Consider the following 19,406-nt stretch of genomic DNA (forward strand, 5'->3'; position numbering starts at 1 on the left):
GGGGCCCTTTTGAGTTTGGGGGTATTGGTCACGTTTCTGAGTCTGTCCCTGCGGCCACCAGTGCTCTGCCAAGAACCTGAGGAACATCTCGGAGCTGTTCTACTATGCGCAGAAGGCCGTGCTGCACCCCACAGCCCCGCTCTACGACCCCGAGGCCAAGCAGGTGGGCAGCAGGCTCTGGTGAGGCGGCCAGGCTGGGGGCAGCGGTGGAGTGGGGTACGTGCTGAGCTGGCTGTCCCTGCAGCTGAGGCCCGCGTGTGCCCAGGCCCTCACACGCATCTTCAGACTCTCAGACCAGGATCTAGACCAGGCGCTCAGTGACGAGGAGCTCAACGCTTTCCAGGTGCGGCCCCCTCTGTCTGCTGGTGCTGCCCGTCCCGCGAGGGCACAGCCTCGGGTGCCCTCAGTGACACTGAGCAGTCACTGAGGCAGCTGGCTGGCTGATGACGACTTTCCCTCGGGGGCAGAAATCCTGCTTTGGGCACCCCCTGGCCCCGCAGGCCCTGGAGGACGTGAAGATGGTGGTGTGCAAGAACGTGGCAGGAGGTGTACGGGATGACCGGCTGACCCTGGACGGTGAGTCCTGACGCCCTGCCGTGCCCTGGGGGCGGGGGGCGGCCAGGCTGTGCTCAGTGCTATCTGCTTCTCTGCCTCTTCCGGAACAGGCTTTCTTTTCTTGAACACGCTGTTCATCCAGCGTGGCCGCCACGAGACCACGTGGACCATCCTGCGGCGCTTTGGCTATGGAGACACGCTGGAGCTGACCCCGGACTACCTTGTCCCACCGTGAGTGGTGGGCGGGGCTCAGCCTCCCTTGTCAGTGGCAGGCGGGTGCCTGGGGGCTCCTCGACCCTCATCGGGGGCCCTTGGCATTGGGCCAGGACAGCCTTGCCGTGGGTGGTCAGGGTCGGACGACGCAGAGGGCCCCCTGCCCCAAGTGCTGTTCTCTCCAGTCTGCTCTCCGGCCACGGTGCTCGGCTGAGGGGGTAGTGCGGGAGCCTCCCCGTCCCTGTCCCAAGACCCGGGAGGTGTGGGGAGCCTGGCGGGCAGGGCCCCCTAGGAACTGGACGGCCCCCGCATCTCCTGCAGGCTGCATGTGCCCCCAGGCTGCAGCACCGAGCTCAACCATTTGGGCTACCAGTTTGTGCAGAGGGTGTTCGAGAAGCACGACCAGGTAAGGATGTCGTGACCTCCGCCCTGCGCCACCCCAGTCCCGCCAGCCTCCAGGTGCAGGTCTCCGCAGCCCCTCTGCCCACAGGACCATGATGGCTGCCTCTCGTCTGCGGAGCTAGAGAGCTTCTTCAGCGTGTTCCCCGCTGCCCCCTGGGGCCCTGAGCTGCCCCTCGAGGTCTGTGCCGAGGCTGGCCGGCTGTCTCTGCATGGCTACCTCTGCCAGTGGACGTGAGTTCAGCCCCTGCCCGTGCCGGCCATTCGGCAGCGACCCCGTGCCTCTCACCCTCCCCTTCCTCCTGCCCCTAGCCTGGTGACCTATCTGGACGTCCGGCGCTGTCTTGAACACCTTGGTTACTTGGGCTACCCCACCCTCTGCGAGCAGGACTCCCAGGCCCACGCCATCACAGGTGGGTGCCCGCCTTCACCCTGAGCCCAGCCCCTCCCTGGCAGCCCCCTCGGTCCCACTCACCCGGGCTGTCTGTCCGCAGTCACTCGTGAGAAGAGGCTGGACCAGGAGAAGGGGCAGACGCAGAGGAATGTTCTCCTGTGCAAGGTGGTGGGCGCCCGCGGAGTGGGCAAGTCTGCCTTCCTGCAGGCCTTTCTCGGCCGCAGCCTGAGGGTGAGCATCTGCAGGTGGGGGGCAGGGGCTCTGGACGGTGTCCGGGTCAGCGAGCTTCACGCGGCTCCCTCCTCCACGCAGGGTACCAGGGAGTTCGCCGAGGAACGTGCCATCTATGCTATCAACACGGTGCAGGTCAACGGGCAGGAGAAGTACCTGATAGTGCGTGCTGGGGTCTCCAGGATAGACCTGGGTCCGCGTGGGGGGCTGTCTCAGTGTGGTGCGCGGGGCTGACCCTGCGCCCGCCCTGAGGCTGCTCTTTGTCTAGCTGTGCGAGGTGAGTGCCGACAGCCTGCTGGCCACCGCACCCGATGCCACCTGTGACGTGGCCTGCTTGATGTTCGATGGCAGCGACCCCGGGTCCTTCGCGCTCTGCGCCAGTGTCTACAAGGCAAGCACCCCACCTCGTCCCTCCAGGGCAGTCCCCACACCTCGGCCGACCGGGAAGGGACCTCACGCGGCCTCTCTCCGCAGCGCCACTACATGGACGGGCAGACCCCCTGCCTCTTTGTCTCCTCCAAGGCCGACCTGCCCGAAGGCATCTCGCCACCCGGGCTGTCGCCCACGGAGTTCTGCCGCAGACACCGGTTGCCTGCCCCTGCCCCCTTCTCGTGTGTCGGCCCGGCCAAGCTCAGCGCTGCTGTGTTCACCCGGCTCGCTGCCATGGCCGCTTTCCCGTGGGTACCCACACGCAGCCCTGTGGTGGGAGGCCGGGCCCTGTCCCAGGGAACCCGTAGTCCCTGCTGCCTGGAGAGCCAGACAGCTGTGGTGTCGAGGCCAGAGTCACTCGGGGGTGCAGGGCGGGCCTGGTCTCGCTGGTGGCCCTGTGCTCTGGGAGTTCGGCTGTGCGCCATGCGGACGGAACGCAGCGCCGGGAGGCAGAGTGGGGGCTGTGGCAGCAGGCGTCTGGGCAGCACCCCCAGGGTGTCTCCAGCCATCCTCTTTCTCCTGCAGACACCTGGCCCACAGGGAGCTGCACACCACCTCCTTCTGGCTGCGGGTGACGCTGGGGGCCATCGGGGCTGCTATCACTGCTGTCCTCAGCTTCTCACTCTACAGGGCCCTGGTGAAGAGCCGATGAGGCCTCAGGGCCACCTGGGTGCTGGTGTGGGGCCGCCTGCTCGAGGAGGTGTTCCTTCTGTCTACACTTGGCTTCTGGGGACACTTGGCCCGCCTCCTTGTCTGACCCCAAGGGCAGGCCCCCAGGTCCCAGCCGCCTGTGTCCCTACCCAGCTGCACATGCCAAGCATCGCCCCGTTTGGGTATCACGTGTTGGAGGGGCTGGGCGTCATGGGTGAGGAACCAGTGACCCCCAGACCCAAGTATTCTCAGGGTTCCACTCCTTCCTGGTCCCAGGCAACCAGTGGGCATGAAGGGGGTCAGAAGACAGAACTCTGGACCAGAGGTGGGGGTGGGGGAAGGACACGGGTGAGGATCGTGTGGCCTCCCTCTCCTCCCTGGTGTGCAGTGGCCCAGTGCCTCACCCCGCCCGGAAGACATGAGGTGGCTCTCCTGATTAAACCTCACTTGTGTCTTTCGCACCTGGGATCCTGGTTTCTGAAGCTGACTTTTCTCGAATCCACTGAAACACGCCCTTTGTCTCAGCATGGGCTGGAAACCTCGCTACTGAGCCCCACAGCTCTCCTCCAGGCCTGGGTCCCCTTGCTGAGGGCTCCCTCGGGGCCCAGCTGCATCCATCCGGGTCCATGCTGGCCTGAGGGGTTCTGATACGAGAGACCCTCCTGGTGGCCGCAACGCCTTGCAAAGCTGAGCATCCCAGTCGCCTGGCTGAGGTGTGCCAAGGGTCTGGGACGCTGGGGCGGGACTGGGGTGTGCCCAGACGCCCTGCTGCTCGTGTGCAGGGTTGGCCTGGCCTGAGAACTCTGTCGTCTTTTCCTCACACCCTGACCAGAGGCCTCGGCCCCTTGCACTGGGCAGGGGACAGCCAGAGAGCCCCAGCCTGCAGGGTGGGGGGCCGAGACCCTTTCTTGGGCCGGGGAGGGGCCCGGTGTGGGGCATCTACTGGGTATGTGTTCTGGGGCCTGGAGCAGAGCGCCTGCGGTGTGGCTGGGCGCCCCCTCCTCCCTGCTGTCAGCCCTTCTCTGTGAGGCAGCCGGCCCCAAGCCGCTATTGGTAGAAGGTTGGGGGAGCTCTGCCTGGAGCAACAGGGTTGCTCCAGCCTGACACAAGGTCTGGGGTTGACCCTGAAGTTGTCTTTCCACCGGCCCCACTGGCCCTCATCCCATGGGTGTGGGTCTCACCTGCTCTAGGGTGGGGCCGGATGCTGTTTCTGGCCAGTGTGTCCTGAGGCCCAGGCGCCAGGAGTGTTGACTGGCATCAGGATCTTGAGTGACATCCCCATGGTCTCGGTCACATCCATCCCTGGAGGGGTCTACTTGCCCTCCCCAGGAAGTAGGGACCCTTTGCTGGCCCAGCTGCAGCCCCGTGCATTGGGCTCTCTGCACCAACGTCCATGGGTCTGCCTAGGCTCCCCATGAACTCCCGGAACTGGAATGGTCGGGGCTTTTCGGTCCCGGGTGGGTGCTGGGCATTGGTGTCCATGGACTGAGCAGGGACAGCTGCACCCAGCCTCGCCCTTGACCCCTGCTAGCTGCCCTGTTGCCCTTGGTGTCCATGTGGCAGGCACGCTGGCCGGAGTCAGGAGTCAGGCAGGGCGGTGGTCGGAAGGCACCCCAGGGGCGGTGGCTTCAGCGCTGAAGCCCCAAGCAGAGGGGCAAGCGAGGGAGGGATCTGGGTGCTCCCCTGTGACTCAGTTTCCCAGCCGCCGAGCCCGCTTGACGAGCAGCCCCGGCCCGTAACGGGAAGGCGGTGAGCGGAGCGGCGCGACCCGAGCTCCGGTCGGGGCCTTTCCTTCCTGGGGCGCGTCCGCATGCGGGGCGCGCGCGAGTCCCGGCCGCGCGTGGCGGGGCCGGCGGCGGCAGCGTGCGCGCGGGGGCGGGCGGCTCTAGCTTCGTGACGCGGCGCCGAAAGGAGCGGGCGGAGCGGCCGGGCCGGGGCGGAGCGGAGTCGTCCGCAGAGCAGCCCCTTCCGGCCGCGGCCGCCGACCCCGGCCCCCGGCCCCGCCTGGCTCTATGGACAGGAGCTCGCTGCTGCAGCTTATCCAGGAGCAGGTGCGTGGGGTGGGTGGGGGGCGCCGGCACCGCCCCCGCCGCAGCCCTCCGCCGCTGGGCTGGGCCGAGGCGACGGAGCTCGCAGAGAGCCGCGGTCCAGTCCCCGCTCGGCGCCTCCTCTCAAGCCCCCTCTCCCACGACCTTGGTCCCCTGCCTGACACCCCAGGGGAGAGCAAGCCAGATCTGGGTTCCTGGAGAGGTATAGGAGGGTGGGAGATTGTCCTCAGACCTTGGCCCTACCCTTCTAGGAGGAGGGGCAGGGCAGAAATGAGGTGGGGAAGTCCCTAAGAGCTGGAGGCCTGGGACCCAGGCACTGGTACCCTGGGAGCTCCTGAGACCGTGTGCATACAGAAGTCTGGCCCCAGGGTGCTTGCAGCCTGCCACTCCCCGCTGGCCTGGCCCAGCCCTGTGGCCTGGAGGCCTGACCCACCCTCAAGCCTTGGCCGATGCCCCCCCCCCCCAGCAGCTGGACCCTGAGCACACAGGTTTCATCGGTGCGGACACCTTCACCGGCCTGGTGCACAGCCATGAGCTGCCCCTGGACCCGGCCAAGCTGGACATGCTGGTGGCCTTGGCCCAGAGCAACGAGCGGGGCCAGGTCTGCTACCAGGAGCTGGTGGACCTGGTCAGTGTCATAATGGGCGGACAGCAGGGGTAGGGGCCCAAGCCTTGGCAGGCACAGTGCCTGGCTGGAGTGGGGTGGGCAGGCAGCCCCCACTCCCTGCCCTTCCCACCAGGGAGGGGCGTGGACTTGGGGCAGGGACTCAGACTCTACCAGGAGCTGGGCGGGCCAAGGGGACAGGGTGGCTCTGGGGGGGCGGGGAGTATGATGGCCCATGCTTAGGGCCACCCCCCTCCAGATCAGCAGCAAACGCTCAAGCAGCTTTAAGCGGGCCATCGCCAACGGACAGCGGGCACTGCCCCGGGACGGGCTGCTGGACGAGCCAGGCCTGGGTGTCTACAAGCGGTTTGTGCGCTATGTTGCCTACGAGATCCTGCCCCGAGAGGTGGACCGCCACTGGTACTTTTACCGGCACCGCAGCTGTCCACCCCCCGTGTTTATGGCCTCAGTCACCCTCGCCCAGGTGTGCCCACTTGTCTGCCACCCAGGAGCCCCCCACGAGCCTGGCCCTGCCTGCCCCTAATGCCTCTCTCCCCCAGATCATCGTGTTCCTGTGCTACGGGGCTCGACTCAACAAGTGGGTGCTGCAGACCTACCACCCTGAATACATGAAGAGCCCCCTCGTGTACCACCCTGGCCACCGTGCCCGAGCCTGGCGCTTCCTCACCTATATGTTCATGCACGTTGGGTGAGTGGGGGCCCCCCGCCAACATCCGTCTGATGGGAGTCAGGGGCTGGTGGCCTGACAGCTGACCTCACGTCTGTTTACACCCACATGTCCAGCCTGGAGCAACTAGGGTTCAATGCGCTCCTGCAGCTGATGATTGGGGTGCCCTTGGAGATGGTGCATGGTCTGCTCCGCATCAGCCTGCTGTACCTGGCCGGTGTGCTGGCAGGTGAGGCAGGCACGTGCCCCCTGGCCATCTTACTGGTGAGCCTCACCCTCATGGCTCTCCCTTTGCTCACACAGGCTCCCTGACTGTCTCCATTACCGACATGCGGGCCCCTGTGGTGGGGGGCTCTGGTGGGGTCTACGCCCTGTGCTCGGCACACCTGGCCAACGTCGTCATGGTAATAGGGCAGACTGTGGGGTGGGTGTGGGGAGGGGCCCACAAGGCCTGCCTCACAGCCTCTGTCTCACGCCCCATCAGAACTGGGCTGGGATGAGGTGTCCCTACAAGCTGCTGAGGATGGTGCTGGCCTTGGTGTGCAGTAAGTAGGGGTCAGGGGGCTGGGGGGCCTCAGCCTAAGGCCAGGGTGCCTCCCACCTGCCACCTTTCTCTGCAGTGAGTTCCGAGGTGGGCCGGGCCGTGTGGCTCCGCTTTTCCCCACCACTGCCTGCCTCGGGCCCCCAGCCCAGCTTCATGGCACACCTGGCAGGTGCAGTGGTAGGGGTCAGCATGGGTCTGACCATCCTACGCAGCTATGAGGAACGCCTGCGGGACCAGTGTGGCTGGTGGGTGGTGCTGCTTGCCTATGGCACTTTCCTGCTCTTTGCCATCTTCTGGAACGTCTTCGCCTACGACCTGCTGGGCGCCCACATCCCTCCACCACCTTGATGGGCTCCCCAGGGCCATGTGGGCCAGGGCACAGGTGTATGCGGGCTGGCCACCAGGCGAGCCTGCATGTCCGCCCTCTGTGAATGTACATCTCAAGACTGCTTCTCCTCCGTGGGGGCAGGTGGCCCCTGTAACCCACTGAGTCCAGGCCAAGCCTTACATCAGCCCTGGCCATCCCCTCCCAGGCCTGGGGAGGTAGGACTGCCTGGCCAGACAGTGGAGCTCCCCAAGTGTGGCCCCAGAGGAGACCCAGCCCTGGCCTCTCCCCCGAATTTGCGGTCTGAGCCTTTTTGGAGAATGAATAAATATTTTACACAGCAGCAGGTGGCTGTACCCGGGCTCTGGGGACTGGCCTGGCCTCCCTCCCACTCACGGAGCAGACCCTAAGGGCCCTTCCCTCCATGAGCTCCCCCCTTGCTGTTCTGCACCCGTGCACCCGTACGAGGAGTGTGTGTGTGTGTGTGTGTGTGTGTGTGTGTGTGTGTGTGAGGTGGGCGTGGGGAGGAGCTGTGGTCCTCACAGTCAGCTGGGAGTTCAGCAAGCATTTATTGAGCTCCGACAGCACCCAGCCTCCTGCTGGGGCAGCCCACCCTCCAGAGAAACCTGGCGGGTGACGCCCGCGCCACAGCCAAGTTCAGGCAGCCTGCCTTGTGCATTTCTCGGCCGCCGCAGTGTCCTCGGGAATGGCCGCGATGGGGCCATGGTCGGGCAGCAGGTCGGGGCACAGCTTCTCCCCCACAGCCCATGTCCATGCTGCTGTCTCCACATGGTGAGGGGTCCACCGCCCCGAGGGACTGCCTCGGGAGGGGCAGAGGGAGGCTGAGGCCCGGGGCCGCCGGCCACGCGATCCTCCTGTACGGCGCGGCATACTGCACCCGGCCTGCCAGCAGGCCCTCACCTCTGCCGGAGAGTACGCGGCCGCTGCGCGCTGGGACACGAAGGCGCCGCCCGCGGAGCCCCTGCAGCCAGGACTTGTGTCCCACCAGGGTCTGGACAAGCTCCCAGGGACCCCCGGTGTCACGGACGTGGCCATGGGCCTGCTTCACAGGCAAGGTCACTAACCGGCCGGGTCCGGCCCTCTAGCCCGCGACCCCGCGGGGCGCCCGGCTCTGCCGGCCAAGCCGGGCCGGGGGTGGGTTGGGGGTCGCGGGTGGTGGACCTCACTACGCGGAGCCGCCCCGCGAGGAAGCTCCGCCCACGCCGCCAGGCCCCGCCCCGCGCGGGGGAAGCCCTCACCACCAGCTTCCACGCCCGCGGCCGCTCCAGCTCGGTTCGTGTCACGTGTTTCTGCGCTCGGCCCTCGGTGACCGCGGGCGCTCCTCTCGGTCCCTGGGGAAGGGCGGTCTTCGCCCTACTGACGGCCCCTCCCCCGCTCTACCATCGGTCCAGGGCTTCTAGCCGCCCCTGGCGGTCCGCGCGCCACAGCACCTCCCCGTGCGGCGCCCGGACGGCGGCCCCGCGGCCCGCGGGCAGCCGCCGTGTCCGCGCGCGGGGCGGGGCCGAGAGCAGCCGGGCGGCCGTCCTGGCGCTGCTCCGGACTTGGGCGTCGCGGGTCGCTTTGCCTCGAGCGCATGCTCCCAGCCGACTCCGCCCCCTCCCCCCCGGCCGGTCGAACGCACGCGCGTCCCCGCCCGCCGCGCGTCCGCCCGCCCCTCTGGCCCCGCCCCGCGCGGCCGGAAGTTCCGGTGGCGGATCGCTGGACCGGGCCCGAGCGGATCGGGGGCTCGGGCTGCGGGCGCAGGGCGGGCCAGACGCGGAGCCTGGGAGCGAAGCCCAGGCTGTGCCGCGCGGCGCCATGAAGGGCAAGGAGGAGAAGGAGGGCGGCGCGCGGCTGGGCGCCGGCGGCGGAAGCCCCGAAAAGAGCCCGAGCGCGCAGGAGCTCAAGGAGCAGGGCAACCGGCTGTTCGTGGGCCGCAAGTACCCGGAGGCGGCGGCCTGCTACGGCCGTGCTATCGTGAGTGCGCCCGCGCCGGGGGAGGGGACCGGCGTCCGGGCCAGGGGAGGGGGCGGGGCCCAGGCCCGGGCTTTGGCCCTGCGACCTCCCCGGAGCCCCTGCCCGGCCATTCCCGCCGGACCTTCGGAGGCTCTTGGTTCGTACGCGGGGGCGTTAGGGCCCTGAGAGCTAAGTGATGATCTTGTTTCAATCGGGTCAAGGCCGCGTCTCTCGAGCCAGTGCTGGTTGCTGGAGAAGTTTGGTGGGTGGGAGCTTCAGGGTGCTTGAGGTCCCCGGACCGAGGACCAGGGATCCTTGTCCCTTGAGAACCCCAGGCCCAAAGCTGGGGATCTCCACAGGTCTGCGAAACTTAGATTGACAAGATCTCCTGGGAGTCAAGAGGGTGGGCTCATGCAGGCCTCAGGACCGGGAGTTCACCCTCCACCAGCCCTCAGTCTGCAGGGGCTGAGAAGTTTCTGGTGTCTTGATTCTAGCCATGGGGTCTAAACTGGGACAGGGCCTAGGACGGAGAAGGGGCACAGAGCTCCCTCCCTCACGCTGGCTGGCCTGGCCTTGGTCCCCAGACCCGCAACCCTCTGGTGGCAGTGTACTACACCAACCGGGCGTTGTGCTACCTGAAGATGCAGCAGCATGAGCAGGCCCTGGCCGACTGCCGGCGGGCTTTGGAACTGGACGGGCAGTCTGTGAAGGCGCACTTCTTCCTGGGGCAATGCCAGCTAGAGATGGAGAGCTATGACGAGGCCATCGCCAATCTGCAGCGAGGTGGGCCTACAGGTTGTCCGCTTACAGGGGCACCTGGGACCAGCTGGATGGACTGGCCAGGTGACCTGAAGCCCCTGTTCCCCCAGCCTACAACCTGGCCAAGGAGCAGCGGCTCAACTTTGGGGATGACATCCCTAGTGCTCTGCGCATCGCCAAGAAGAAGCGCTGGAACAGCATTGAGGAGCGGCGCATCCATCAGGAGAACGAGCTGCACTCCTACCTCACTCGGCTTATTGTGGCCGAGCGGGAGAGGTGGGCTGTGGTAGTGGCAGGCTCCAGGGCCCCACCCACCCCCAAGTCAGCACTCCGGGGTTAACTCTGAGTCAAGAACACAGGTGTTTATTGAAGGCCAACACTGGCGAGCAGGAGATGGAGGGAAGCGAGACCTGAACGAGCCCAAGGTTGGGGTGGAGTGTGACCTCTTCTGGCCAGACCCATTTCTGACTAGCTCCTGGTCGACCCCCAGGGAGTTAGAAGAATGCCAGCGGAACCATGAGGGTGATGAGGACGATGGCCACATCCGGGCCCAGCAGGCCTGCATCGAGGCCAAGCATGTGAGGGTGCCCCAGCCCACGTGTGGATGTGTGCGTGTTTGTGTGCCTGTGACGGGAGGGTGCCCGTGCCTGTGCCGGGGGAAGGGGGATGGGGCATCCGGCCCACGCGTAGCTGCCTGGTTCTTCACAGGACAAGTACTTAGCAGACATGGATGAGCTTTTCTCCCAGGTGGATGAGAAGAGAAAGGTAAGGTGTCTATCCTCTGGGTGGCAGGAACTGGAGCAGTGTCTCCACCCTGATGCCTGACCTCACCCCATGTGCTGCAGAAGCGAGACATCCCGGACTACCTGTGTGGCAAGATCAGCTTTGAGCTCATGCGGGAGCCATGCATCACACCCAGCGGCATCACCTACGACCGCAAGGACATTGAGGAGCATCTGCAGGTGAGGGCCCACAAGTGTTGGGAGCAGGACCCATAACCACTGAGCACTTTCTGACCCTGTTGTCACTGCACACTGCAGCGCGTGGGCCACTTTGACCCTGTCACCCGGAGCCCCCTGACCCAGGAACAGCTCATCCCCAACCTGGCCATGAAAGAGGTCATTGATGCGTTCATCTCCGAGAACGGCTGGGTGGAGGACTACTGAGGCCGGGCAAGGGGCCAGGGCTGCCTGCTTTGCCTAGTGCCCTGGCCCAGGAGGGCCTTGGGGCAATAGCTCCCAGTCCCTGTACATAGTTTGTGTCCCTAGATCCCTGCCCTGGTGTCCCCAACTTCACCCTCATCAGTTCTGCTGCTGGACCATGAGCCCCACCTCCACCCCCATCTGGGCCAGAAACAGCAGGTGAGGGTGGGCTGCTGCCACCACTGTCCTGTAATAAAATCTGTGAGCACTACAGGGGTGTGTGCTGGTGTGTGCTGGGCTCACCAGCCACCCACTCTGGCTAGCCGAGGAAGGTAGAGATGAAGACACTGGTGTCCAGGTTGAGTGTGGCATGCCACCACCGGTCAGGGAAATACAGCACCTGGTGGGGGGTGAGGGTGGGGCACAGGGATTAGTTGGGATGGGGGCGTCTGGTCCAGCCTGGCCCCTTCCTGCCACCTACTGACCTCCCCAGCCTGGACGGTGCACTCCAGGGGCCTCACAGATGGTGCCAGGGTTGGGTACGTGTCCTGAAGCCAGGTCAGTGTGGTTTTGTTGGGATGGAACTCTGGTGTTTTCTCAGGGGGGTATAGGAACCAGCGCTGAGGGTGAGAGCAGCAAGGTCACTCTGTTGCCATCAGTAAGCCCCAAACCCTGGCGCCCATCCTCTGCTGACCTTGCGGCCGTAGATCACCTCTGAGAACCCGGGCCCATGCCAGTGGAAGGGCACCCCAGAACCAGCTCCTGTGGGGTCATTTATGAGCAGCTGCTGATGCAACCCAACTTATAGTCTTCTCTTCCCTTCCAAATCCCTTTGCAGATACCCACCTGCAATTCCAAAGCTGTAAGCAGTAGTGGTACCCAATAGGCTAAATGGTGGTGGAGAGTAGTGCTGAAACAGTGATGCCCACTCGCTGAAATTGTTGTCCCCAAAGAAATACAAGGTGTCTGCCAACCAAGAACACAGGAGGCGCAGGGTTCTTGGCACCTGGGCACTCCAAGTGCCCCCATCCCACCCCATGGCCAACCAAATCGAACTCACTGTTGCCCAAGGAGGTAGGGTCCTGGGGATGCAGCAAGTGCTCCACATACTCCTGGAAGGGCAGGTCCACTGCGGGGAGGGGCTGATGAGGGCCGGCAGAGGCTGCCTGCAAGATGCTGGCAAGCTGGGCTGCGGGGTGCGGCAGCTCACCTTTCCGGTAGGAGTAGGTATTGGCAGTGCTCAGCCGAACCACGCTGTCTCCAAACGAGGCCAGTAGCCTTTCTCGGGAGCAGAGGGCCCGGAACCTCTGAGGAGATGGGGAAAAGACTCAAGGGCCGGGCCCGACATGGGGGACAAGTGGCCAGGAGGGGCGCCAGCACTCACCGAGTTGTCTGTGAGCCCCTGCAGGATGACGGGTCTGGAGAAGGCGTAGCTGCAAGGGCAGAGTCACGGCCCAGTCTCACGCCCGCCCGCCCCAGCCCGCCCGCGTCTGCTCAAAGAGGGGGGAATCTTGGGGGACCCGGGCGGACGGGTGGCGAACGAGGGCGTGACAGCAGCGCTCTGGGGCACGGTCAGTGGGGTGTGGGAGGGGTGGCCAGTGCGAGGGGGCACACGTACTGCTGCACGAACTCGGAGTAGCTGAGGTCGGCCCGACGCTCCACCGCGCAGCGCTGTTCCTCCGCCAGGGCCGCCGGCGCCCCGGGCCCGCGCCGCTGCCTGCGGGCACAGCGGGTCAGCGGCCCACTTCACCGCGCGGCCGCTTCCCCCGCCCGCCCGCCGGCGCCGCTCACCACCCTCCATCGCCCGCTTCCCCGGAGCCGCGCCGGGCCAGAGCCGCCAGCGTCCACACCGCCAGCAGCAACCGCGGCCGCGGCCGCGCCCCCGGCGCCATGAGCCCGCCGCTGCGAGGCACGCCGGGAGCTCCATCGTCGTGGCGCCGGCGCCGACGACGGGCCCGCCCCGGAAGGGAGGGGATTTCCGGAAGGCGGTGCGAAGGCCGCCGGAGAGAGGCTCGCGGTCACTGCAGGTTCCCATGGCGACGCGGCCACCCTCCCACTAGAGTCGCCCGGCGCGGGGCGCGGGGCCTGGGCCATCGGCGGCACGAGCGAGCGGCGGGGGACACGCAGCCTCAAACTGCGGCTCCTGCTTCCTTTATTTGCTGCCCACGCCCGGCCCCTCCCGCCCAAGCCCAGCGCCGGCGGGTCAGGAGTACTCGCACAGGTGGCCGCAGCCCGCGGGGCAGTGGGAGCTGCCCTCCAGCCACTTCATGATGTGCTGCAGGTGGCCGCCGTGACTGCAGCCCTGGCACCACACGAACAGACCCTTGACCACGTGGTGGCAGACGGCGCACATGCTGGCGCAGCGGTGGCACCGGTCGCAGACCCAGCCGCGGCTGCTCATGGGCCGCTTGCAGTGGCTGCAGTTGACGTGCAGAGTGGTGGACGCCTGGTTGAGGCAGCTGATGGCACGGCTGGTGCTGAGCTTGACCACCTGGTTGGACACGTTCCAGAGGCAGAAGCGCTGCAGCAAGTCGATGTAGGACGTGTACCAGTGCTCCTGGCGGTGCAAGGAGGGGAGGGAGGCAGAGGCCTGGAGGTGGGCACACTGTGGGGCTCGCCCGGAGCGCGTGGGTGCGGGGGTGGCAGGGAGGCCCTCTCACCTCGTCCCAGTCACCCACCTGCGTCTGCTCGTCGATGTCTTTGCGCACGCGCTCGCCCAGCACAATGAGCACGGACACAGCCATCTGCACGTCTCCCTGCTCGGCATAGAAGCGCAGCATGTCGCACACCAGAGCACTGAAGAAGTCAGGTGGCAAGCGCGTGTCGTAGAGCGCATGTGAGATAGAGATGAGCGAGAAGGAGGAGTCCACGGGCGCTAGGGAAGCTGCATCAGCCTCGCTGCCGCTCACGTGGGGCGAGTCGGCCTTGTCCTGCAGGTGCTCGGGGCCAGGCGGAGTGTCCACTATCTCGTGGCGTAGTGGGAAGGCTTCCTGGGGCAGCACGTACTCTGGCTCCTCCGCTGCGAGGCAGGGACAGGGAAGGCAAGGTCTGAGCCTCTGGCCCCACCTGCCACCCCTGCTCCCCCAGCCCCAACTCACGGTGTGCGTGTTCCGGGTCCAACAGGTACAGCTCCTCCTCCTCGCCCTCCACGTCACCCAGCAGGTAGTCTGCAGGCACGTCGCTGCCCTCTGTCTCTTCATTATCTGCCCATTAACGGGGGAGAGGGGGGTGTTCCAGAGCCGCTGATTCTGGGATGCCCTAGCCCCGCTCCCATCAATGCCCTGTCCACCCCCCAGCCTACCCTCATTGGTGATGAGTGTGGCTGAGGAGTCAAGCAGCACTGTGTCGCTCCGTGTGTCACCCTTGCTACGGTCCAGCCTGGTCTCACTGCCCAACCCTGGGGCCATATCCTTCAAGTTGAAACTGGGGGCAGGGAAGGCCAATGGGTAGATGGGCTCCAACAGTTCCACCCTCTGAGGAGAGCCACCCCCGGATGTCTACCTGTTCATGAGTGGCAAGCCGCAAGAGCTGCCCTTGCCCACGCTGTGGTTGAGGCTGGTGGCGGACGCCAGGCCAGGGCTACAGTAGATGATCCGCAGCATGGTCCAGGTCTGTGCTACCTAAGGGCGGGTGCCAGGCACTCACAAGGGCACCCCATGCAACCCCCCAACTCCTGGGTGGAACCACAGACTCCCAACGTTCAGCTGCCCTAGGCACCCAATGTCCTCGTCCACCCCAGCTGGGGAAAATGAAGCCTAGTCTCCATCCTACAAGGGGATAGAAAGAAGCAGAAACTGGAGGCAGCCAACATGGAAATGAGCATGCGGTCCCAGGAAGACAACAAGAAGCTACGTGGACCTCTGTGGGGTCAGATGCCGTGGGAAACCTAAAGGGAAAATGTGCCACAAGAGGGGGCCTGAACACCGTAACACCCCAGGCCTGCACCCCAATGATGGCACTGGCATCTGGTCCACTCCAGGGTACTGGGTACCCTTAATTATCAGAGTGCTGGCTGGTGGTGCCAGCCTCCAGAGCTGAGCACTGAACCCAGGGCAGGGTCTGGGTGCAGCCCCTGGCCCACCCCACCTACCTGGTTGCGGCCAAGCTCCCGAGCCACTTTCGCATTGTGGTCACAGAGCTCGGCCAGAGGCCGACCAGCCAGGGCATAACGCTCGGCGGTGTCCACGAACCAGCTCATGCTGCCACTGCCAGGCTCTATCTCAAAGACGCTGAGGGCACTAGATGCGAGGCCCACAAAGGGCTCGGCAGGATCGAGCTTGCGCTTGAAGAAGATGGGGTGGCGCCGATCACCGGCATAGGGCTTGCGCCCAGACTCGGTGGCCACTAGGCTCTCCTTAGCGGCAAAGGCCAAGTCCCCAAAGAGGCCATAGCAGAGGCCCTCGGGGTTGGCACGCTCAACAGGCTGGCTGGCATCACGGAACAGGTGCTGGCACAATGTGCTGTCCTTAGAGCCGGAGAGCAGGAAGGAGGGGTCATGGGGGTGGCGCCAGGCAATGCCTGTTGTGACGTCGCGGTGCTCCTCAAACATGGCAGCCGGGACAAAAGGCCGGCGCACGTCCCACACATAGATGTTATGGTCCACCATCATAGAGCAAGTGGCCAGGTGGTGGCGGCACTCAGGCCGCCACTTGACGCGGGCTACTGAGGCGATGGTTTGCACGCAGTGCACCTCCTTGGCACGGTGTGTGGTCATGTCCCAGACCTTGACCATCTTGTCACGCCCACCTGTGGCCAGCCAGCCCCTACAATAGATCCACGAAACCCTCAATGTCCTCTCCGGGGGTGGGAGGGCTCCCCACTCTCTGCCTCACAGGTCTGGAGGCAGCCCCTCCGTGAGCCCGCCCATGCCACCCTGCTGCCTGCGCCCCCACGCCACCCCACCTCACACCTGTCCTCAGGGTGCCAGTCGCAGCAGAAGACAGGCCCGTTGTGGGCGGTGAACATTCTCTCACAGCGGTCGGGCCGTCGTATGTCCCAGAGCTGCACGTTGCCGTTCTCAAAGGTGGAGGCGAAGGTGAAGTAGTCCCGGATGCTGAACTGGACATCCCGCACGCTCTCAGACTGGCCTGTGGGGAGGACGTCGATGGAGGGAGAAGGTGAAGGCTCTCCGGGAGAGAGAGCAGCCAAGGGTGGAGCCCTTGGAGAGACTGTGGACTGCTGTCACATGCCTGCCTGCGGCCAAGGCGGGGAGGCCTAGAAGGTGGAGTAGACACCTCTGAGCCTGCCTGGAATGGACAGTGGAGAGGAGAGGCTTCCTGGAGAAGATACAGTAGATCAGGCCAGGGAGCAAGATGCCAGGCATCGTATAGTTTTTCAATCAAAAACCTGGACCTCGATTTTCCCTTGGATGGTTCCTCTGACATTGGTTCTTGCACAGAGCTGTGGCCTGGCTTCAGGACTGAGCAAACGGGCCTTGCTGTGCTATCTGTATGCACTCCCCTGAGGGAGGCCCCAACTTCTGCCCCAACACTTCACCTTCAGCTGGAGCTGCTGGCTCAGCCCCACGGGACTGGAGACCTTAAAGGTCTAGGTCCACCCCCATGGACCTCCACCCCAGCAGCCTTCGAGGACTCTAGCTTTTCCACGGCACAGCTCAGGGTCTGTCTTGAGAGGCCCCCAATTCTCTGAGGCAACTGAGGTTTCCACCTCATGCTTGGGTTGGTCTCTGCAAGGTGGGCAAGGAATAGCTGGCTCAAGGCCAGGTGTCAAGGAGCTGGGCCTGCTGGGAAAAGAACTGGGGGGGGGGGCAGGCAGCATACCCCTCCTCCTCTCCATCCCTGAGCTGGAGACCCTGGAGGGCCCGGTGGGCTTCCTGCCATGAAGTGGCCTGGAGCTCTGAGGCAGGACCAGAGGCAGCAAAACTGACCCTCTGCTCAGCGGCTCAGGTTGGCTCTGCCCCTGGTCCCATAGCCTGCCCTTCCCGAGCTGATCCTCACCCACTCTTTTAGTATTTTCTGGGAACGTATCTGGAGGCCTGTGATGCACCCAACGCACTTCTCCACCTGCCCGACCAGCCTCCGGGGCCTCACCCGAGAAGGTGCTGACGGAGTCCTTTCTACGGAGGTCAAAGCACTTCATGAAGCCGTCCTGGGAACCGCTGAGCAACACGTGGGCCTCGGTGGGGTGGAAGCAGACTTTGTTCACCGTGCGCTTGTGCTCTGTGAACAGCTGGTCCTGCTTGTTGCGGGATGGCCGTCCCAGGTTCCAGGTGACCACCACGCCGTTGGTGGCCGCCGTGGCCAGCAGGTTCTCATCCATCTGGTGCCAGACCACGTCTGCGCAGCTCAGGTTGAGTGAGGGCTTGCGGCCCACACGGAGGTTCAGCTTCTCCACAAACTGCTCGTCCTCAATGGCATAGATCTTGAAGATGCTGCGGCCCGCCACGACCACCTGCGCGGCATCACGGCACACGCTGATGGCATTGGCTGGGGCGTCCAGGTGGCAGTGCATAGTGCGGCCCGTCAGCGCGCTGCCACCCAGGGCCGTGGTCACCCGCGACATCTTCTCCATGGCTGCACGGGTGGTGGGGACAGGAGGTCGGTGCAGCGGGCTGGCCTGGTCAGCCTGGAGGGGCCTGTCAGTTGAGACCCTTCACCCTGGTTGGATCCCCCAGAATTGTTTGCCCTTGGGCGGGTCAGTCTTGGTGAGCCGGCCCGGAACAGCTCGCTGCGGCTCAGTGAGGCGGAGACATCGCTGCCCCGGAGCTCGGCCCGTCTGCCTTCCGGGGAGACCCTACCTGGTCAGTCCGAGCCCGGGCCAGCGCTCCATCCCCCCAACAGTCCGATCTGGGCGGTCAGTGGTCTTTCGGTCAGTCAGTCCCTGCAAGGAAGCGCGGTAGGTCCCCCAGTCCACACAGTGCGTCCCGGGGCCTCCGGGGAGGGGCAGAGGGGCGCCGGGGACACACACGGACGTCAAGGACCAAGCTGTTTAGGAAGCTCGAGGGCACTGGCCGGACGAGAGGCCGGCTGCACGGGGGAGCGGAGGCAGCGGGAACTCGTTCGGAGGCTCGGAGAAGCCTCTCCCTCCGCGGGCACCAGAACCACTTCCTAAAATTGCCGGGCCGGGCCTGGCCGGAACCGCCGCGCCGGAAGCAGCCCTTCTGTTTCCCGTCCCCGCCGCCCCGCTCGCCGGAAGTGGTCCTTGTCGCCAGCGCCTCGCCGGAAGCGGGAGCCCACACCAAACACGTTCCGGATCAGGGAGCTGAGCTGGTGGAAGCGGCGGTCGAGGCGCTGCCCTGGGCTCGCCCGATTCCGCCTTTGCGCTTGGTCTTGACCACCGTGTTTCAGTGCGAGTGTCCGCCTCTCCCCCAGCAAGTCCAGCCAGCCCTAACGAGTCCCGAATCCCTCCCCCGGACGGCAACCCCGCGCAGCCGCCGGGTGCCGCTCCGTGGCCGCGGTCCGCACCGCAAGCCGCCGGCGCCGACCTCTCCTGGCGCGCTCGGAGCCGAGCCGGCTGCGTCTGCCGTGGCTGCGCGCTCGCTCCTCCGCACGCTTCGGGCCTCAGCTCGAGACTCAGGCTTCCCGAGGTCTTGCCTGGCCTTCGCGGCCAGCTCGTGGCCTCCGCAGTCACTGTCGCCTCCACGGCGCTTGTCGGAACGGGTTCCTTTGTTTCCCGCTCGGTGTCTGTCGCGCACACGCGTCACCCCCCGCAGGCCGGGGTCGTGCCTGTCTCGGTCTCCACCAACTTCGGGGCCCGGCAGAACCTGCCCCTTCACACGACCCGTGCGATCGAATGACCCTCTCTGAGCCTCGCTTCCCTGGTTTTGAGTCCTGTTCTGTCCTTGCTGCGCTGTCTGATTTTAGGACATCCCTGCCCTCCCTTGATTAAGCTCCGTTACTGAGGCACCGAACAGGGCTCATTTATGCCCTTCTGGCGGGGTGGACTAGATCCTAGATTTTTTTTGTCTTTAATTAAAGATTTTATTACTTTTTTTGAGTGAGAGAGCGCGGGCATGAGTGGGGGGAGGGGCAAGCAGACTCCATGCAGAGCAGGGAGCCCGATGGGGGGGCTCGATCCCAGGACCCTGAGACCATGACCTGAGCCAAAGTCAGACGAGCCACCCAGGTGCCCTAAGATCCTGGATATTTTGAAGGTAATATTATATGTAATGACTTCAGCACCATTCACTTCCCCCATAAGCGGTGGAAGGTTAGAGACCTTCTGTGTTGGTCACTGCTGTGTTTCCGGCCTGGTAGGTGGCATGGGGCCTGTACGTGTTGAAAGAACCAGTAAGTCTGATGAGTCAAGAGGTGCCCAAGAACCCAGAGCCTTGGGCCGCCCAGAGCAGATACACCTTCCCCTGCCATGGTCTGATGACCTGAAAACAACTCAGACACGTGTTTTTACAACTTTTTTAATATATATTTTTATAAACAGGTCACGTGATAAAATAGCACAAGAAACACTTACCAAATATAAGGTTATATCTTCCGCATATACAGGAGAAT

At 65.0% G+C, this 19,406-nt stretch overlaps 5 protein-coding genes across 16 annotated transcripts; 3 read left to right on the forward strand and 2 right to left on the reverse strand.

The window, feature by feature from the left end:
• Positions 1-40: 40 nt before the first annotated feature.
• Positions 41-3,333, forward strand: RHOT2 (ras homolog family member T2). 2 transcript variants are annotated; one of them, XM_057315185.1, is made up of 12 exons: positions 41-163; positions 245-343; positions 468-576; positions 666-786; positions 1,090-1,174; positions 1,259-1,401; positions 1,480-1,580; positions 1,662-1,792; positions 1,874-1,954; positions 2,061-2,183; positions 2,267-2,469; positions 2,747-3,333. In XM_057315185.1, exons 3-12 carry the CDS (start codon positions 519-521, stop codon positions 2,871-2,873), a joined length of 1,173 nt encoding a protein of 390 aa, XP_057171168.1. In that variant the 5' UTR covers positions 41-163; positions 245-343; positions 468-518; the 3' UTR covers positions 2,874-3,333. The 2 variants fall into 2 exon arrangements, with proteins under 2 accessions (XP_057171168.1, XP_057171167.1); XM_057315184.1 differs by lacking the exon at positions 245-343 and having other exon boundaries at positions 56-163; positions 344-576.
• Positions 3,334-4,777: 1,444 nt separating this feature from the next.
• On the forward strand, positions 4,778-7,424 carry RHBDL1 (rhomboid like 1). Of its 6 annotated transcripts, none has more exons than XM_026485510.4 (8): positions 4,778-4,923; positions 5,387-5,548; positions 5,784-6,008; positions 6,085-6,233; positions 6,329-6,441; positions 6,516-6,616; positions 6,697-6,757; positions 6,833-7,424. In XM_026485510.4, the coding sequence occupies exons 1-8, from the start codon at positions 4,885-4,887 to the stop codon at positions 7,102-7,104; spliced, it is 1,122 nt and encodes a 373-aa protein (XP_026341295.1). In that variant the 5' UTR covers positions 4,778-4,884; the 3' UTR covers positions 7,105-7,424. The 6 variants fall into 6 exon arrangements, with proteins under 6 accessions (XP_026341295.1, XP_057171138.1, XP_026341297.1 ...); XM_057315155.1 differs by having other exon boundaries at positions 6,926-7,424; XM_026485512.4 differs by having other exon boundaries at positions 5,390-5,548.
• A 1,341-nt stretch (positions 7,425-8,765) lies between these two features.
• On the forward strand, positions 8,766-11,209 carry STUB1 (STIP1 homology and U-box containing protein 1). Its single transcript, XM_026485515.4, has 7 exons — positions 8,766-9,058; positions 9,622-9,820; positions 9,907-10,072; positions 10,287-10,374; positions 10,505-10,561; positions 10,642-10,758; positions 10,837-11,209. Exons 1-7 carry the CDS (start codon positions 8,900-8,902, stop codon positions 10,960-10,962), a joined length of 912 nt encoding a protein of 303 aa, XP_026341300.1. The 5' UTR covers positions 8,766-8,899; the 3' UTR covers positions 10,963-11,209.
• JMJD8 (jumonji domain containing 8) lies at positions 10,133-13,047 on the reverse strand. 6 transcript variants are annotated; one of them, XM_057315159.1, is made up of 9 exons: positions 12,730-12,861; positions 12,557-12,655; positions 12,323-12,371; positions 12,149-12,245; positions 11,999-12,067; positions 11,785-11,904; positions 11,633-11,700; positions 11,424-11,558; positions 10,133-11,338 (listed from the first exon to the last, which is right to left on the reverse strand). In XM_057315159.1, the coding sequence occupies exons 1-9, from the start codon at positions 12,828-12,830 to the stop codon at positions 11,258-11,260; spliced, it is 819 nt and encodes a 272-aa protein (XP_057171142.1). In that variant the 5' UTR covers positions 12,831-12,861; the 3' UTR covers positions 10,133-11,257. The 6 variants fall into 6 exon arrangements, with proteins under 6 accessions (XP_057171142.1, XP_057171140.1, XP_057171141.1 ...); XM_057315157.1 differs by lacking the exon at positions 12,323-12,371 and having other exon boundaries at positions 12,730-13,047; XM_057315158.1 differs by having other exon boundaries at positions 11,999-12,245.
• A 26-nt stretch (positions 13,048-13,073) lies between these two features.
• On the reverse strand, positions 13,074-18,075 carry WDR24 (WD repeat domain 24). Its single transcript, XM_057315154.1, has 8 exons — positions 16,989-18,075; positions 15,848-16,025; positions 15,025-15,701; positions 14,440-14,554; positions 14,240-14,361; positions 14,037-14,141; positions 13,617-13,957; positions 13,074-13,495 (listed from the first exon to the last, which is right to left on the reverse strand). The coding sequence occupies exons 1-8, from the start codon at positions 17,467-17,469 to the stop codon at positions 13,142-13,144; spliced, it is 2,373 nt and encodes a 790-aa protein (XP_057171137.1). The 5' UTR covers positions 17,470-18,075; the 3' UTR covers positions 13,074-13,141.
• Between the last annotated feature and the right edge of the window lie 1,331 nt (positions 18,076-19,406).

This window comes from Ursus arctos, unplaced genomic scaffold, assembly GCF_023065955.2.
Source record: "Ursus arctos isolate Adak ecotype North America unplaced genomic scaffold, UrsArc2.0 scaffold_2, whole genome shotgun sequence".
Taxonomy (NCBI): Eukaryota; Metazoa; Chordata; class Mammalia; order Carnivora; family Ursidae; genus Ursus; species Ursus arctos.

What these genes read in the sequence shown, in the direction of transcription:
- RHOT2 (XM_057315184.1), top strand. Translation starts at nt 444, where the DNA reads ATGACGACTTTCCCTCGGGGGCAGAAATCCTGCTTTGGGCACCCCCTG. An exon ending in TGACCGGCTGACCCTGGACG is followed by an intron (nt 577 to 665) that starts GTGAGTCCTGAC and finishes CTTCCGGAACAG; the next exon opens with GCTTTCTTTTCTTGAACACG. An exon ending in CCGGACTACCTTGTCCCACC is followed by an intron (nt 787 to 1,089) that starts GTGAGTGGTGGG and finishes CATCTCCTGCAG; the next exon opens with GCTGCATGTGCCCCCAGGCT.
- RHBDL1 (XM_026485510.4), top strand. Translation starts at nt 4,885, where the DNA reads ATGGACAGGAGCTCGCTGCTGCAGCTTATCCAGGAGCAG. An exon ending in TGCAGCTTATCCAGGAGCAG is followed by an intron (nt 4,924 to 5,386) that starts GTGCGTGGGGTG and finishes CCCCCCCCCCAG; the next exon opens with CAGCTGGACCCTGAGCACAC. An exon ending in CCTCAGTCACCCTCGCCCAG is followed by an intron (nt 6,009 to 6,084) that starts GTGTGCCCACTT and finishes TCTCTCCCCCAG; the next exon opens with ATCATCGTGTTCCTGTGCTA.
- STUB1 (XM_026485515.4), top strand. Translation starts at nt 8,900, where the DNA reads ATGAAGGGCAAGGAGGAGAAGGAGGGCGGCGCGCGGCTGGGCGCCGGC. An exon ending in CCTGCTACGGCCGTGCTATC is followed by an intron (nt 9,059 to 9,621) that starts GTGAGTGCGCCC and finishes CTTGGTCCCCAG; the next exon opens with ACCCGCAACCCTCTGGTGGC. An exon ending in CCTGCATCGAGGCCAAGCAT is followed by an intron (nt 10,375 to 10,504) that starts GTGAGGGTGCCC and finishes GGTTCTTCACAG; the next exon opens with GACAAGTACTTAGCAGACAT.
- JMJD8 (XM_057315156.1), bottom strand. Translation starts at nt 13,032, where the DNA reads ATGGCCCAGGCCCCGCGCCCCGCGCCGGGCGACTCTAGTGGGAGGGTG. An exon ending in TACTCCGAGTTCGTGCAGCA is followed by an intron (nt 12,246 to 12,556) that starts GTACGTGTGCCC and finishes CCATCTCCTCAG; the next exon opens with AGGTTCCGGGCCCTCTGCTC. An exon ending in AGGTGATCTACGGCCGCAAG is followed by an intron (nt 11,559 to 11,632) that starts GTCAGCAGAGGA and finishes TCTCACCCTCAG; the next exon opens with CGCTGGTTCCTATACCCCCC.
- WDR24 (XM_057315154.1), bottom strand. Translation starts at nt 17,469, where the DNA reads ATGGAGAAGATGTCGCGGGTGACCACGGCCCTGGGTGGCAGCGCGCTG. An exon ending in GACTGGCACCCTGAGGACAG is followed by an intron (nt 15,702 to 15,847) that starts GTGTGAGGTGGG and finishes GATCTATTGTAG; the next exon opens with GGGCTGGCTGGCCACAGGTG. An exon ending in GGCTTGCCACTCATGAACAG is followed by an intron (nt 14,362 to 14,439) that starts GTAGACATCCGG and finishes CCCTGCCCCCAG; the next exon opens with TTTCAACTTGAAGGATATGG.